Source organism: Lissotriton vulgaris, unplaced genomic scaffold (assembly GCF_964263255.1).
Source record: "Lissotriton vulgaris unplaced genomic scaffold, aLisVul1.2 SCAFFOLD_6981, whole genome shotgun sequence".
Taxonomy (NCBI): Eukaryota; Metazoa; Chordata; class Amphibia; order Caudata; family Salamandridae; genus Lissotriton; species Lissotriton vulgaris.
The window spans coordinates 339-15,439 of record NW_028253212.1 but is presented as its reverse complement, the minus strand read 5'-3'; the positions used below and the strand labels follow the sequence as shown (position 1 = coordinate 15,439).

The window sequence follows — 15,101 nt, the reverse complement described above, 5'->3', positions numbered from 1 at the left end:
TGTATAAACACCTGTAACAACTAAATCTGCCAACCTACACCAAGAAACATATCTCATTCTGTCATTACTCATCACTTTCCCAGCCTACACCTACCCCTCACCCCATATTCTGTCTTCAGGAGCAAATACCACAACTATGGCGTACATGAGGACACACTTCAGGATAAGTCAACACCAGCTGAAACCTTAGTCTTGATCACTAAGCAATTAGTGTACTTTCAGACAATAATAGTATGCAAATTAGCGCAAATCGCATTGCAAACCATTATCAGAACACCAGAGATTGCCACCAAACAATGAACATGATGTGTGTGACCAAGCATAGCCAATGATGGATGGCATTTGGAAAAGAGCTGTACTGTACCTTTAAGGTTTGTGCTCGATTGATGAGGTATGGCATATCAAAGTTCTGAATGTTGTAACCGGTGATGATATCTGGATCAACAATCCGTACAAACTCCGCCCAGGACTGCAGACACATGAGAAACTTCAGAGTTAATACATTACTATATTGACTTTCACACGATTACTACTGCAGCAATCTGCACTGAGGACGACAAATGATACATCAGAGCACAATCTACTGCAATCAGCATTATAATCCTCCATATGTTAATCTCTCATTTGAGTAAAACCAAGCATTTTAGTGTGTGTTTAATAATAAACACTTTTGTTCTTCACTGGCAGACTCTTTTGTAATGTCCATGTTCAGAATTTGTATGATCTAGAAATTCCATGTTTACTGAAATGTGATTGGCTTTCTATTGTAGTGCACAGTAAGATTAATCCCAGGTCATCTCTATTCTTCTGTTAATTGAGTAAGCTTCACTCTCTGACAAAAAAGAAAAGGAGTGTCTAGTTAGAGTGAGAAGAGAATTTTGTGGGCCTGTCAGAGGGAACTCAGCTTTTGTAACTGCAAACAGGTTTTGAACTTTTTGAAATGTTATTTTAGGTTTTCTTTTCTAAGAATATTCAGTATTCTCAGAGGACTTTGGTACAGGGATAAAGATGGAGGAGAATGGCTAACTATCAAAGGTTGGAGAACAACAGTGAGACAGCGAAAAGGAGAGTCAGCTAGTGAGAACCTTCATGTATCAAAGCTTTTAAGAGGAACAGCTACATCCTGTTAAAATTAAGTGCAGATGTGTGCCTCAATCAATGGGATTATAACTGGAATGTGACATCCCCATGCACATCTCCAAATCCAAATCAGACACTGGTCTGTTATCAGAACTTATGAACTCGTTCAGAAAAGTAATTCCCGGACCTTCGAAGTGGTTTAGTGCTACACTAATTGCACACTATTCAAATACTGATTACCAATTACTAAAATAATTAGTTGGGGGAAAAAGTGCCGAGTTTATCACCTAGCCACTCTATTTTACCCAGGAAAAAACAGGCAAAGTAAAATTGTCGATACAGAAAAAATGGTCCAAGACCTCTATATTTTGCAAAGCCTGAATTAATCAATAACTTTTTAGTTCAACAGACTTAGAAGCTTGTCACTACGGATCAGCTCTAATCAATAAATGTATCTCATTCTACAAAACACAAGAAGTTCGAAAAATAGCAGCAGAAAAACACACTATACAACCCAGAATAATATTTAATATTTCAAGGTCAGCAAGTTAATCATTTCGAACATTATTTTGGTTAATAACAATGGCTGCCCCAAATGGAGCGTGTACATAGAAAAGATATAGGTGAAAAGGTTGTGTGAGAAGTTAAGACGGAAAGGAATTCACAGAGAATATTTGTGACATAAAATATTCATAACAATTTATTATACAACAGACGAAAAAATAATTGATCATACAGTTCAACCTGGCCAAAGCAAAACAAATTTACTCAAGCTTTTTTAGGTCTGCACATCAATATACAGAGACAAATTGGTCCAGGTTTTTTACTAGGGGCGTCAACGTTTCGACTCGTCTTTACAGCCTATCGGTCAGTTTAGCCTTGGCCATGCGAGTCTTCATCAGGACAAAAAACTGAAAACTGACAGGGCAACCAGGGGTGATAGATGACCCATTTCAGAAATGGGGTGGCGCTTAGTCCCACGTTCCCACGGATTTTCAATCCGAAAGTGCGTCAGAGGAGGTGGCTTACTCCATGAATTAATGTTCTCAGGTGTGTAGTTAAATAGACGCGGTCTCAGTAGCGAATAAAGCACTTATAATATTCCGGGTATCTGTAATTACTTAATCCCACGGTGTATCAAGCTCGCTTGAAAATTTTTAAAGGTTCTGGCCTCAATCTATGCTGTAGAATCCTGTATTCGAGGTACGATCAGGTGCTCCTCCTCAAGGTGTACTAATCACCAAACCGGAGTTGGGGCAATGTATTCCCACATCTCACATCGGGTATCTGCATCAACTAGCATCGGGTATCTTGATGCAGATACCCGGCTAGATAGTCTCTCTACCAGATAAGGCATCACTGAAGGTAAGTAACTTGTTTATCTGATAGAGACTTCTAACTGCATGTTCCTTACCTTAGAACAGATACCCAAGCAATACCTCTCCAGAGGAGGAGCTCCGAACTTGATTTGGAGTAGGAAGCCCTGCAGGAGCAAACGGATCAACCCGTCCCAACAGACCTGACTGTCTAGGCAGTAGTGCTTGGTGAACACATGCAGTGAGGCCCATATTGATGCATGATGCCCAGGAGCAGAACTTCACATGCCAACAAAGTAGTTGCAGCCTTTGATCTGGTGGAATAAGTACATAAAGCCTCTCAGGGTTGTGTCTTGGCTAGTGCATAGCAGATCTCACAGCAGAGTACAATCAAGCAGGAGATGGCTCTTTTCGGCACGGCCTTCCCTTTTTTGGTTCCAACATATCCCACCCAGAGTTGATTTTCCACCCGGAACGGTTTTGTGCCGTCAAGGTAGAATGACAAAGCTGTTTTTAGGTCCAGCCGGAGGAGTCCTTCTTCCTTAGAGCAATCAGGTGGAACATAAAAGGTAGGCAAAGTGATGGACTGGCCTACGTAGTATGGGGTAACCACCTTGAGCAAGACGAAAGCTTGGTCCCAAAGGACCACTTTGTCTGGAAAGAAAGAAGCGCAGAGGTTGCGATGACAACGCTTTTTGTTCATGGACCCTCCGAGCAGACATACCTACTACCAGAAAGGCCATTTTGATGGTAAGAAGAAAGGTATGAGCCAGTTCAAAGGGAGCACACATTACAAAGGTAAGTACCAAGTTAAGGTCCCATTGAGGCATAACTAAGGGAACTGGAGGAAATAAGTGTTGCAGACCGTTAAGGAACCTATTGACAATAGGGGACTTGAAGACTGAAGGCTGATCTGGAAGCCACAGGAAGGCAGAGATGGCAGATAAAGAACTTTTAACGTGCCCAATGCAGAGCCCTGCTGAGCCAGAGTAAGGATAAATAAAAGAATTTGGGATTGTGGTACTGGTCTTGGTAGAGGGACGTCGAGCTGCCAGCATAACATTACAGACTTCAGCTGGAAGGTCAAAAGCTGTCAACTGTTGCCGTTCAATCTCCCCGCAAGAAGGCGGAGTGGTGACAGGTTCGGGTGGGGAAACCTCCCCTGCTGCTGCAGCAGAAGATCCTCCTGAAAAGAAAGCCTGGGCAGAGGTCTGGAGGCCATCCTCAACAGCTCGAGATACTAGACTCTCCAAGCCCCATCCGGAGCCACAGCGATGTCTTGGGCCTGGTTGTTCCACCGCTATCACCTTAGTGAACACCCAAGGGGCACTCGTAAGGCCAAAGGGGAGCATGGTGAACTGAAAATGCTTGTGGTTGACCATAGGCAGGCAGGAGGGGAATGTGAAAGTATGCGTCCTGCAAGTCTAACGCTAATTTCCAGTCTCCTGGGTCTAGGGCAGGCAAGACTTGGGTGAAAACATTCTGAACTTCTTTATCAGGAAGAAATCGAGAATGTGCAGGATAGGACAAAGTGCTTCGCCCTTCTTGGGCACCAGAAAGTAGGGGAAGTAACAACCACAACCTACTTCTGCTGCTGGCAGCCTATCTATGGATCCCTTGGCCAAGAGTAATGAGATGTGGTCCTCCGTCAGCCTGTCGCAAGTGGGTGGCAGAGGTGGAGGGGTAGTCTCAAAAGGGAGGAAGTAGCCCCTTTGGACAACCTGGAGAACCAAGCGGTCTGATGTTCTCGATCTCCAGCGGTAGAGGTGATGGCGTGTCCTACCTCCCACTGAATGCCCATGATGGTCAGAGGGCAAACTAGAGAGAGTTGGCGGCTGTGGCTGCTGGGGGGGTTGTAGACTGGCCCAACCTCTGGCTGTGGCCTGTGTGCTGTGGTGGCTGGGCAGATAGATGCGGTTGGAAGCCCCTTCCGTGGCAGCGAAGGGCGGGCTGGGGCATTGGCAAGGGCCATGGAAAGGCCCAAGGTCCTGGCTGTAGTTCTGCTCTCCTTGAAGGGCTCCAGCTTGGAGTCCACCTTGTCTCCAGAGAGGTTGAAGCCATCAAATTGCATGTCCATGAGTGAGGCCTGGACATTCCCCGAAAAGCCAGTGGTTCTCAATCAGGCATGCCACCTAAGGGCCAGACGTTGAAACCGCTCTGCCTATTGAGTCGGTCATATATAGCCCACAGCGTTTGACAAAAGTAGCTGTGTCCCTCACGTCAGCAATAGCTTGAGATAGTATGGCTTGGGCCTCCTCCGAGAACACAGGCACCTGCACGACCGAGTCCCAGAGTGAATGAGAGCATCGGCCAAATAGGCACGCGGTGTTCACCGACCGCAGTGCCAGGTGGTGGAACAAAACATCACCTTTCCCAAGGTATCCAACCTCTTGGATTCTGTGTCAAGTGTAAGGGTAGGGAATGAGTTAGGACTTACTCGGAAAGTGGAGACTTGGACCACCAATCTCTCCAGGGTGGTGTGCTGGGAGATGAAGTTGGGGTCCCTTGGGACAGGTGATGGCAGCTAGTCATTGTCCTATTTTCTTGAACACCTGTGCAGGGCTTGAACCAGGCCCCAAGTAGGACATCTGTGAGGGCTTCATCAAAAGGGAGAAGCAGTTAGGAAGGAGTGGCTACTGGCTAAAGCAACTCCAGCAAGGCGTTCGTCTTGACAGCCACAGAGGGCAGTTAAAGGTCCAGAACATCGGCGGCCATCATTACCATAGCTAATGAGGCTCCCTCCATCGTAGCCATGGCAGGAGGAGAGACCAAGCCAATAGGTGTCTAATCGACTGCCATTCGCCAAATCCTACATCCTTACATAAATAAACTAATGTCACAGACATATATATATAGTAATGGGCCAGAGGCCTCTCATTAGTAACATATCCGTGTCCTTTTGTGAAAAGGACCAAACTTTGGCCAAGAACCAATCAGCTATCACCACCCCCTAGAACCTTCATGGAAGGAGCCCTAGTCACTCAGATTTTCGTAAGCACAGTGCTAAGTAGTATACTACTGAGAGAAACTAAGGTGAGCCCTTCCAGGGGAGGTGGGTGGGTTGCATGGGATTCTATGAAAGATACCAATACTGGATAACTGCAGTTACAGGTAAGTAATGCATTTCTTATCCAGTATTAGGGGTATCTTTCATAGATTCACATGCCTGAATCAGAGTAGCAAGCAATAACAAGCACATTTCGAATGGTACAACATGAAATCTCACTAGATAATATATCAATTGTACAATGCAAAAGGTACCAAAATGCAATAGAAGAGAGAAATGTGCAAGTAGACAGTAGGAAGGTGGGATGAAAGAGAAGGCTCACCTCTAGTGAAATAGATGACGGAGCACAGCTTGTCCCACTGCTGAATCTTTCATAAGTTCAGAATCCAAGCAGTAGTGCCTCGTGAACGTATGCGGCGTCTTCCATGTCGCCGCTCTGCAGACGTCAATGATGGGCACTCCCGCAAAGAGCGCCATGGAGGTTGAGACTGCTCTAGTGGAATGAGCACGAACCTTGGAATGCAGAGGATGTCCTGCTTGCTGATGACAGAAAGCAATAGCTGCAGAGATCAAACGTGAAATGCTCTGCTAAGTCATTGGAAGACCTTTCCTAGGTCTGCTAAAGGTAACGAAGAGTTGGTTAGACTTCCGAAATGTCTCGGTTCTGTGGATGCAGAACTTAAGACAGCGTTTGAGATCAAGAGAGTGGAGAGACCTCTCTGCTGCGGAAAGTGGATTCGGGAAGAAAGACCGCAGGACTATAGGCTCATTAAAGTGAAAGTCAGATGGGACCTTTGGAATGAATTTAGGATTAGTCCTTAGAATCACTCTGTCCTGCCTGAATTGGAGGAAAGGGTCTTGGATTGAGAAGGCTTGGAGTTCGCTTACTCGTCTCGCTGAGGTAAGCGCCAGTAGAAGAGCCGTTTTCCAGGAAAGAAATTTGATATCAACTTTGTGTATTGGCTCAAAGGGATGTTTCATTAATTGAGCAAGCACAATGTTTAGCTGCCAGGTAGGCGGTAAAGACCTCACTGGAGGGAATGTCCTAAACAAACCTTTAAGAAATTGTTTTATGAGTCTACTGGACCAGAGGGAAGCACCAGTTGAGGAACGTCTGAAACGAGATATGGCAGCCAGGTAAACTTTTATTGAAGCATGAGCAAGACCAGAGTTTGCCAAATAAAGAAAGTAAGGCAAAATCTGTGCAGGTGACGAAGAAAAAGGATGTATTTTCTTTGATTTGCACCACATGCAGAACCTTTTCCATTTCAGGGAATACGTTATGTTGGTACTGTCAGCCCGAGCCCGGGCTAGAACAGCTCTGCAATCTTGCAGGATGTCTAAGTTCTGGAATTCTCTGAACTCAGGAGCCAAGCCGATAATTTGAGAGATGCTGGATCCGGATGTTGGACTTGTCCGTGGTTCATTGTGAGGAGATTGGGGCACGGTTTCAATGGGATCGGCGGTTCCAGCGATAGGAAATGAAGCTCCGTAAACCAGTGCTGGCGCGGACAAGCTGGAGCTATCAAGATCAGGGTACAATGTTCCGCCTTCAGCTTCCCAAGGACCCTGGGAATCAGGAGAAATGGAGGAAATGCGTACGCAAAGACGTTGAACCACGCGATCGAAAATGCATTCCCTAGAGACCCCTTCTGCGGACGCCAGCTTGTGTAATGTTGGCATTTGGCGTTCTGTTTGGTTGCGAACAGATCCAGGTGAGGCCTGCCCCATCGGGAGAAGTTGGTGGTCCAGCTCCCACTCGTGGCACACAGAGCGCTGTCTGCTCAGTGAGTCTGCAAGGACATTGTCCGTTCCAGGGACGTACTCTGCCCGAAGGGAAATGTTGTGAAGGAGTAGTCAGTTCCAGATTTTCTGAGATTCGTGAGACAACGTCAGAGAACGAGTCCCCCCTTGTTTGTTTATATAGTGCATTGTGGTGGTGTTGTCTGTTCTCACAAGCACTGTGGAATTTTTGATCCGCGGCAGGAACGCTCGAAGCACCAGGTAAACTGCTCTTAACTCGAGAAGGTTTATGTTCAGTTGTCGTTCGGCAGGGGACCACTGTCCGTTGATTCTGAGTACTTGGAGGAACGCACCCCAACCTTCCAGGGATGCATCGGTTATAACATGCAGCGAAACTGGAAGCAGGAAAGGCATACCCCGCATAAGGTTCTGTGGGTGAATCCACCACTGTAGAGCTTTCACCACGGGAGGAGTCACTCGGATTACATTGTCGAATGATCCTGTACACTGGATCCATTGAGTGGATAGCGCTTCTTGAAGAGGGCGCATATGAAGACGGCAGTGTGGAACTAACAGGATGCAAGAGGACATCATCCCTAGCAGGGACTTGTAAAGGCGCACCGTGAGGGTTCTTTTGGTTTGTACACGGGCCGCCAAGGATGCCAGCTTGGATTGACGCTCCCGCGAAGGGAATGCTATCTTTTGAGCCGTATCTAGGACAGCGCCTAGGAAAGTGAGACGCTGGGAAGGCTGAAGGACAGATTTCTCCCGATTGAGAGTAAGGCCCAAGTCGTTGAAAAGTTGAAGACAGGCGTTGGAGGACTTGGTCACGCCTGCAAAAGAAGGTGCCTTGACGAGCCAGTCGTCCAAGTATGGAAAGACTTGGAGATGTTGCCGGAGGTACACTGCTACTTGAGACCGGCATTTTATAAAAATGTGTGGTGCAGACTTCCGGCCAAAAGGCAACACCCGAAACTGGTAGTGTTTGCCAACCACAGCGAGCCTGAGGTATTGCTTGTGATTCCTGTGGATAGGCACGTGAAAATAAGCGTCTTGAAGGTCTAGAGACACCATGAAGTCGTTCGCATTGAGGAGTTGTAGCACCTCCTGAATTGACACTATACAGAATGACTGTTTTTTGAGATACTTGTTTAGGTCCCTCAAGTCCAATATAGGTCTCCATTTTTTCTCTTTCTTCCGAATTAAGAAGAATCGGGAGTAGAACCCCTTGCCTCTCTGACCTCGAGGGACTCTTTCTATAGCGCCTTTCTGGAGCATTAGTGAGAGTTCCAATTGCAGCAGATGTAAATTCTTGTGGAGCATTGGGCGAGGAGGGGTTTGAGGCGGAGTTTCTATGAATTCCAGAGAGTGTCCAAGGCGAACCTATCGATCCGTAGTATTCTTTCTCCAATTTTGTAGGAAAGATGAAATTCTTCTTCCAACTTTGCATGGTGGAGAAGAAGTGGAGACCTGTGGCAGAGAGAAGTCATTGTCTTCTGGCTGTGTCCTTCTTTCCTCCTCTACCACGAAAGGAAGACTTTGTGTAAGACGACTGTTGTTGCTGTCTCTGCTGATATTGGGGTTTGTATTGCTGATTTGAGCTGTACGAGGACCGGTAACTTTGAAAATCACCTCTTGAACATTGGCCTCTCCCTCTTGAGCCCCGAAACTGAGGATTTTTAATCTGGAGGGTACCCAGTGCCTTCGCTGTATCGGTATCTTTATTAATACCTTGAAGCGCCTCATCAATGTGTGCCCCAAACAGAAGTTGGCCGTCGTAAGGCATGTCGAGCACCTTAGTTTACATTTCCGATCGGAAAGTAGTTGCCTTGAGCCAGCCTTGTCGTCTTAGTACCGCTGCTCCAGCAAGTTGGCGGAATCCCGTCGAAGCGATATCCATCGCACAATCAATCATCTCTGAGGCTGAGCCTTCGCCTTCTAAGAGAATCTTTTTAGCCTCTTCTTTTGCTTCCTCAGACAATGGTCCCAAATATGGGGCGATATCAGCCCACATTTGACGGTTGTAACGTTTTAACAGTGCCATAGAGTTTGAAGCGCACACTGTCAACGCGGACATCAAAGAAAACCGCTTTCCAATATTGTTCAGTTTTCGTCCCTCCTTATCCGGTGGCGCAGTTAGAGCAGCAGAAGGATTTTTCGATTTGCGCTGCGCTGCTTGAGAAATGACCGAGTCCGGCTTGGGATGGCCCGTAAGGCAAGCTGGAGCCGTGTCTGGAGCCCTATATTTTTTGTCCAGCCTGGGCAGAACTGGAGGCAAGGAAGAAGGGTTTTGCATGATTTTAACCCCTTGGTTCCAAATGTAGTCGATGATTGGAATGGACCTAAAAGCCTTTTTGAATGGTTCCTTAAAATCATAAAGGAAACAGTCTTATTGTTGATTGGTTATTGGAATCTTGAAACGCAAAGCTACCCTTTCCAGGATATTATGAAATCCCCCAATGTCCTCTGGGGGCGAATCGGCTTGCGTTGGCACAGGAGATGCTGGACATGGAATGACATAATCATCCCACTCATCAGGTGAGTCCTGGAGTTCCCCTTCCTCCTGCTGTTGCTCCTCCTCTTCGTCATCTGAGGATGGTGGAGGATGTGAAGGAGCAGGATCTGGCTGAAGCACTAGGAGGTGGAGTCCGAGGTCTAGGCGGAAGAGAAACCGCTGGAGGTGGTGGAGGTGTAGAGGGAAACCTTTGTTTGGAGTCCGCAATAAAGAACTGCAGATCCGGGACTATTGATGCGGGTAGACTCACCCTAGGTTGATGAGGAAGAGGAGGCTGGATTTCCTCTTGGTAATCCTCTTGTTGGTCCTGTTCTTGCTCTTCATAATCTGAACTCTCGTGATATTTTACGTTTAGTTCAGATGGGCTAGTAGCTGTCTGGAACATAGAGCCCTCACCCGGGTCTTCGTCGTACAGAAGATGCGCAGGTGGTAAAGCCTGGACTCTGCTCGGAGAGGTTAAATCCAGTGTCAGAGTGCGCTTAGTAATTTTTAAGTAAACTTCGCACTTTTTAAGGTAAGTGCCTGTGTCGTCGTCGAGCCCGTCGACGGGGTGGTAGTCGACGGAGGGACGTCGACAACTGATCCAGATGGTATCGTCGACGGTTGCGGCGTCGACGGTGATTTCTTTGTCAACATTTGAGTCGATGGTCTCGTCGATGAATTCGTCGACGGCGTCAACGTCGATGGAGCCTTCGTCGACGCCGATGGAGCCTTCGTCGAAGCCGATGGAGCCTTCGTCGAAGCCGATGGAGCCTTTGTCGAAGCCGATGGAGCCTTTGTCGAAGCCGATGGAGCCTTTGTCGAAGCCGATGGAGCCTTCGTCGAGGCCGATGGAGCCTTCGTCGAGGCCTTCGTCGAGGCCGATGGAGCCTTCGTCGAGGCCGATGGAGCCTTCGTCGAGGCCGATGGAGCCTTCGTCGAGGCCGATGGAGCCTTCGTCGAGGCCGATGGAGCCTTCGTCGACGTCGATGTTTTCGCCGCCGACGATTTCTTTATAGATATAATAGATGAAACGGACCTACCCGTCGACGACGAGGATGTTGTAGACGTCGACGTGGACAATGAAGAGGACGCCAAAGAAGTGGAGATGGTCGCTGTTGACGCTGTCACAGGCAGAGCTGATGTTGTGAAGGGTTTCTTGAAGGTAGAAGCAGAGTCCTCTTACCAGGTCTGAGCAAGATTACAGAGAAACTAGTCAACCAGCAACTATCTAACTATATCGAAAGCAACAATCTCCTACGCGCCTCACAAACAGGTTTTCGTCCCGGCCAGGGGACAGAGACCGCCCTGTTAAAGGTAGTCGAGGAAGCCAGATGCATCTTGGATTCAGGGGGATCGGTTTTACTGATCCTCCTGGATCTAAGCGCTGCATTTGACACGGTGGACCATAAGATCCTGATCCAGCGATTACTCAACCTGGGAGTGAGAGACAAAGCACTCAGCTGGTTTTCTTCTTTCCTGAAGGAAAGAACTTTCCAGGTCTGTGAAGGCAATATAAAATCTGACCCTTTTTTCCTCCAGTGTGGGGTTCCACAGGGCTCTTCATTGAGCCCTACATTGTTTAACACCTACATGGCCCCCCTGGAGGATGTGGTAACCCCCTTTGGGATTAAAGCGGTAACATATGCCGACGACACCCAAATGGTGGTGTCTTTTTCCCTTGAAGGCGAGAAAATAAAAAACCTCCATGATTGCCTTGAGGGAATCCACAAGTGGATGTCCAAATCAAGGTTAAAACTCAATGGCTCCAAGACCGAGCTTATGTTGCTGGGTCACCAATCGCCTCTCCCGTCCGCCATGTGGCCCTCCTGCCTTGGTCCCCTTCCTCAGCCCAAGACGGAACTAAAGAGTTTAGGCTTCTGGATAGATCAGGATCTATCTATGAAGACACAGGCCAAAAAAAACGCTGGCACCTGTGTCGGTATACTCCGCTCAGCCAGGAAAATCCTCCCTCTACTCCCTGCTCAATCTCAAAAACTACTTATACAGGGACTAATACTTTCGAGGCTAGATTATGGCAACGCCCTCTTCCTGGCAGCCCCAGAGGCCACTTTTAATGTTCTCCAAAGAGCACAAAATGCCGCTGCTCGTATGCTGACAGGAACATCTCGGAGACTCTCGGCCAAACCAGCACTAAAAGCTCTCCATTGGCTGCCGATTCGAGAAAGAGTTACATTTAAGGCCCTATGTACCACCCATAAGGCCCTGCAAAACCTAGGTCCACCTATGCTGAAAACCATGATATACCCTTACAAACCCAACAGATCCCTACGCTCCTCTCAAAGAAACCTGGCTACGGTCCACAGAGTAAAGAAAGCCCGCACTGGAGGACGCCGATTTTCGGTTACAGCCGCTACTCTCTGGAACGCGCTTCCAACTCAGCTCCGGGCCGAATCCAACCACATGAAGTTCCGAAAATTGCTTAAGACGCACCTCTTTCCACAATAATATTTCCCGTTCTTTTTTTTTTTCACTTCCCTTTCTTTCCTTACCTCAGTGATAGCTGCAATCTCAGCGCTGGGACGCTCACGGGCAGCCATGCGCTATACAAATCCTGCTTTCATTTCATTTCATTTCCTGAGGTGAAACCTTCACAGTCAAGGCCTTAGAATGAATCTCTGAAGACTTCAGCGTCTTCTTTTGAGGTGGCTCCGAAGATGGTCCTGGGGATGTCACTCTAGGCCTTTTAGAAGAGGAATGTGTACTCCTAAAGGAATACTCACTCTCACCAGAAGAGACTGCCTGGTCCTTATCTTTCAGTCTCTGAAGCCATATCAACAGGTGCCCCTCTCCGTCCTTGAGGGTCTTTGCTGAAAAAGCCTGGCAGACTTTACAATCCTTAGCAGAGTGGTCAGGGTAGAGACAATAAAGGCAATCCTTATGCTGGTCATTTACATGAAGCCTCTTCTAGCCGCAAGAAGCACAAAGTCTAAAAAGTCCTTTTTTAGGAGTATCAGCCATGGTAAACTGATAACCTCACACAAATAAAGAAGTTCTGTGAGAAAAGTACTGGAAAATCCAGAGAAATAAGGAAAACTGAGCAGAGCTCAGTGGAGACTCCCTTAGCACGACGTGCGGTAGAAAATCTGAGGGACTAGGGCTCCTTCCAGGAAGGTTCTAGAGGGTGGTGAATGCCGATTGGCTCTAGGCCAAAGTTTGGTCCTTTTCACAAAAGGACACAGATATGTTACTAATGAGAGGCCTCTGGCCCATTACTATATATATATGTCGTGTGACATTACTTTATTTATGTGCCGGGGACTCCCACCCCGACGACGGGGAATGATTCAGGCATGTGAATCTATGAAAGATACCCCTAATACTGGATAACCACAAGTTCTAGCCTATAGGAATAGGGCATAGGCCCGAGCATGGGTAGAATGCTTCAAGTTGGCAACGGACAACACCCATCCGGCTCTGTGCTGGAGTCTCGGACAAGTATGGGCGTCAGTGGTTTCGGGGGAGATCAATGTGCCTTAACCAGCACCAGCCCAGATCAGTCCATGGATTCGACTGGCACCAGGGGTGAACTTGCCTGCGGCAGACCAGTAGGGGCCTCTCCCAAGCCTGTGGAGCCCAGAGGTGCTCCAGCGGGGATAGACCACCCAAAAGCGAGTAGGACTGGAATCGCTCCAGCTCATGGAAATTCAGGATGGTGCAGAGACGGCCGAGGCTGAACCACAAAGTCAGGCCTTGGAATTCAAACATTCCCTTGTCTCATCAGATCACTTCAATGGATGGGGTACAGTCAAAGACCTCTTCGACTTTTTGTTCTTTTGCGCTTGTGGGAATTACCCGAATGCTTAGAGTATGGCGACAAGCGCTTGGAGTGGCTCCACAACTGATCCCAGGACCTTCCTATTGACCGGGATCAAAAGACAGTCGAAGCATCACACATCGAGAGGCAAGGGGCTTGAAGGACCACTCCCTCAAGGTCTTGGGGAACATGGCGCGACTGAAGATGTAGTTCTTGGCGTCATGTTCGCACTCAAGGCACCAGAGACAGAGGACGTGTGGGCCCGTCACTGACATTTGCTGGTAAGAGGCGCCCGGGGCTTAAAATTAGCGTTCCTTGCAGACATCCCTGCCACACCACGATACAATGTCTCAAAAAATCTTCGACAAAAGGGTTGAAGAAAAGTCAGTCAAAATATGAGTAGGGGTAGGTATTCTGCACTGCACTGACCGGCACAGAAAGACAAGAAATGCTGTGTGTGCGCTGTGGTGGAACCTATATAGACAACACGCACGTCGCATCCGGCATGGACGACGTCACACAGAGCCTAGCGCCACAGCCTACCGGTGCCCAGGGGTACTGCTCACAAAAAGTTTCCAGATCCAGTCTGATGCCTGGAGATAATTTGAAGGTAAGGAATAGACGGCTAGAAGTCTATCAGATGCAGCAATGTTTCCCTTTACATGGGGATCAGTCCCCGAAACTTGTTCCATGGTAGAGCAGCATGCACAGAAAAAGATCTGCTCCCACATCTGAACCTCGTGAAGAAGGTACCAAGCTGACAAGCAGCAGAGGAGTAGAGGGATGAAGTAGAATGCACTGAACAAACTCTCTAACGTGTAGGCCAAGTATAATGAAATAAATTTGACGATAATGGCTACAGATGAGGACAGGGGTATGAAGACCTGGGGTAGAATCTGTTATTTGACTCGGGCTGGGGGGGTTTGGGAGGAGGGGGAGCCGAGGGATGGTGGAGGGGGGTCTTTCCAACTGAAATTTACGGAGGTAGTCTGTCTCTGCAATTCTGCTCAGGTGGGACCAAAACGGTTATCTTTCATTCATTCATGCATTTAGAATTGTTCACCTTTAAGAGTTCACTCTCCTGTTCAAAGCACAGGACCTGGGAGCCCACAATGCTAGCACAGGAGCGCAGGGTGAACACGTTGCGCACAAATGGATCCTTCTCTCCCTGTCGCAGCACCATGTTGGCAATTTGGATCACAGGATCCTTCTCAGGCTCTGGAAAAATACCTAGAGTGGAGAAAAGAGCAGGGAGAAAAAAAATCAGGGGAGGCAATAAGAAAGAGGGTATGGCTGCAGTGGTGGGGGGCAGGGGTCAGGAAGGCAGTGAGAAGAAAGTCAACAAGGGCCAAAAAGGGACAAATGGTGGAAGCACAAAGATGAAGAGAACAAAGAAAAAACCCCGGATAATTAAAGAGGGAAATACAAACAAGGACAAAGGAGAGATTATAATGGGACAAAAACAAGATAAAACAGAGCAAGGTGGAAGAGATCAAGGAGACAAAATGAAAGAGCTAAACCGGGGAAACAAGAAGAGGGATAAAGAGGGGGCAAACAGGAAAGGACAATAAAGGACAAAGTAAAGAGACAATGAAAGAGGAAGTGATAAAGGGAGACAAAGAAGGCAAAACAACTAGGGATACATAATGAAGGGCAACAATTGAGAGATTACTGAGGAACATA

The 15,101-nt window shown here is 47.6% G+C and overlaps 1 protein-coding gene across 1 annotated transcript in view; it reads right to left on the bottom strand.

Annotated features, from left to right (window-relative positions):
• The window catches only part of LOC147661120 (DNA polymerase delta catalytic subunit-like), a gene marked incomplete at its 5' end in the record, with an annotated part of 48,292 nt that extends 33,644 nt beyond the window's left edge, over positions 1–14,648 (bottom strand). The window contains 2 exons of the mRNA XM_086951317.1: positions 365–469; positions 14,482–14,648. Of these exons, the coding sequence (XP_086807443.1) occupies positions 365–469; positions 14,482–14,648 (272 nt within the window). The remainder of the gene's footprint in view (positions 1–364; positions 470–14,481) is intronic.
• Positions 14,649–15,101: the final 453 nt, after the last annotated feature.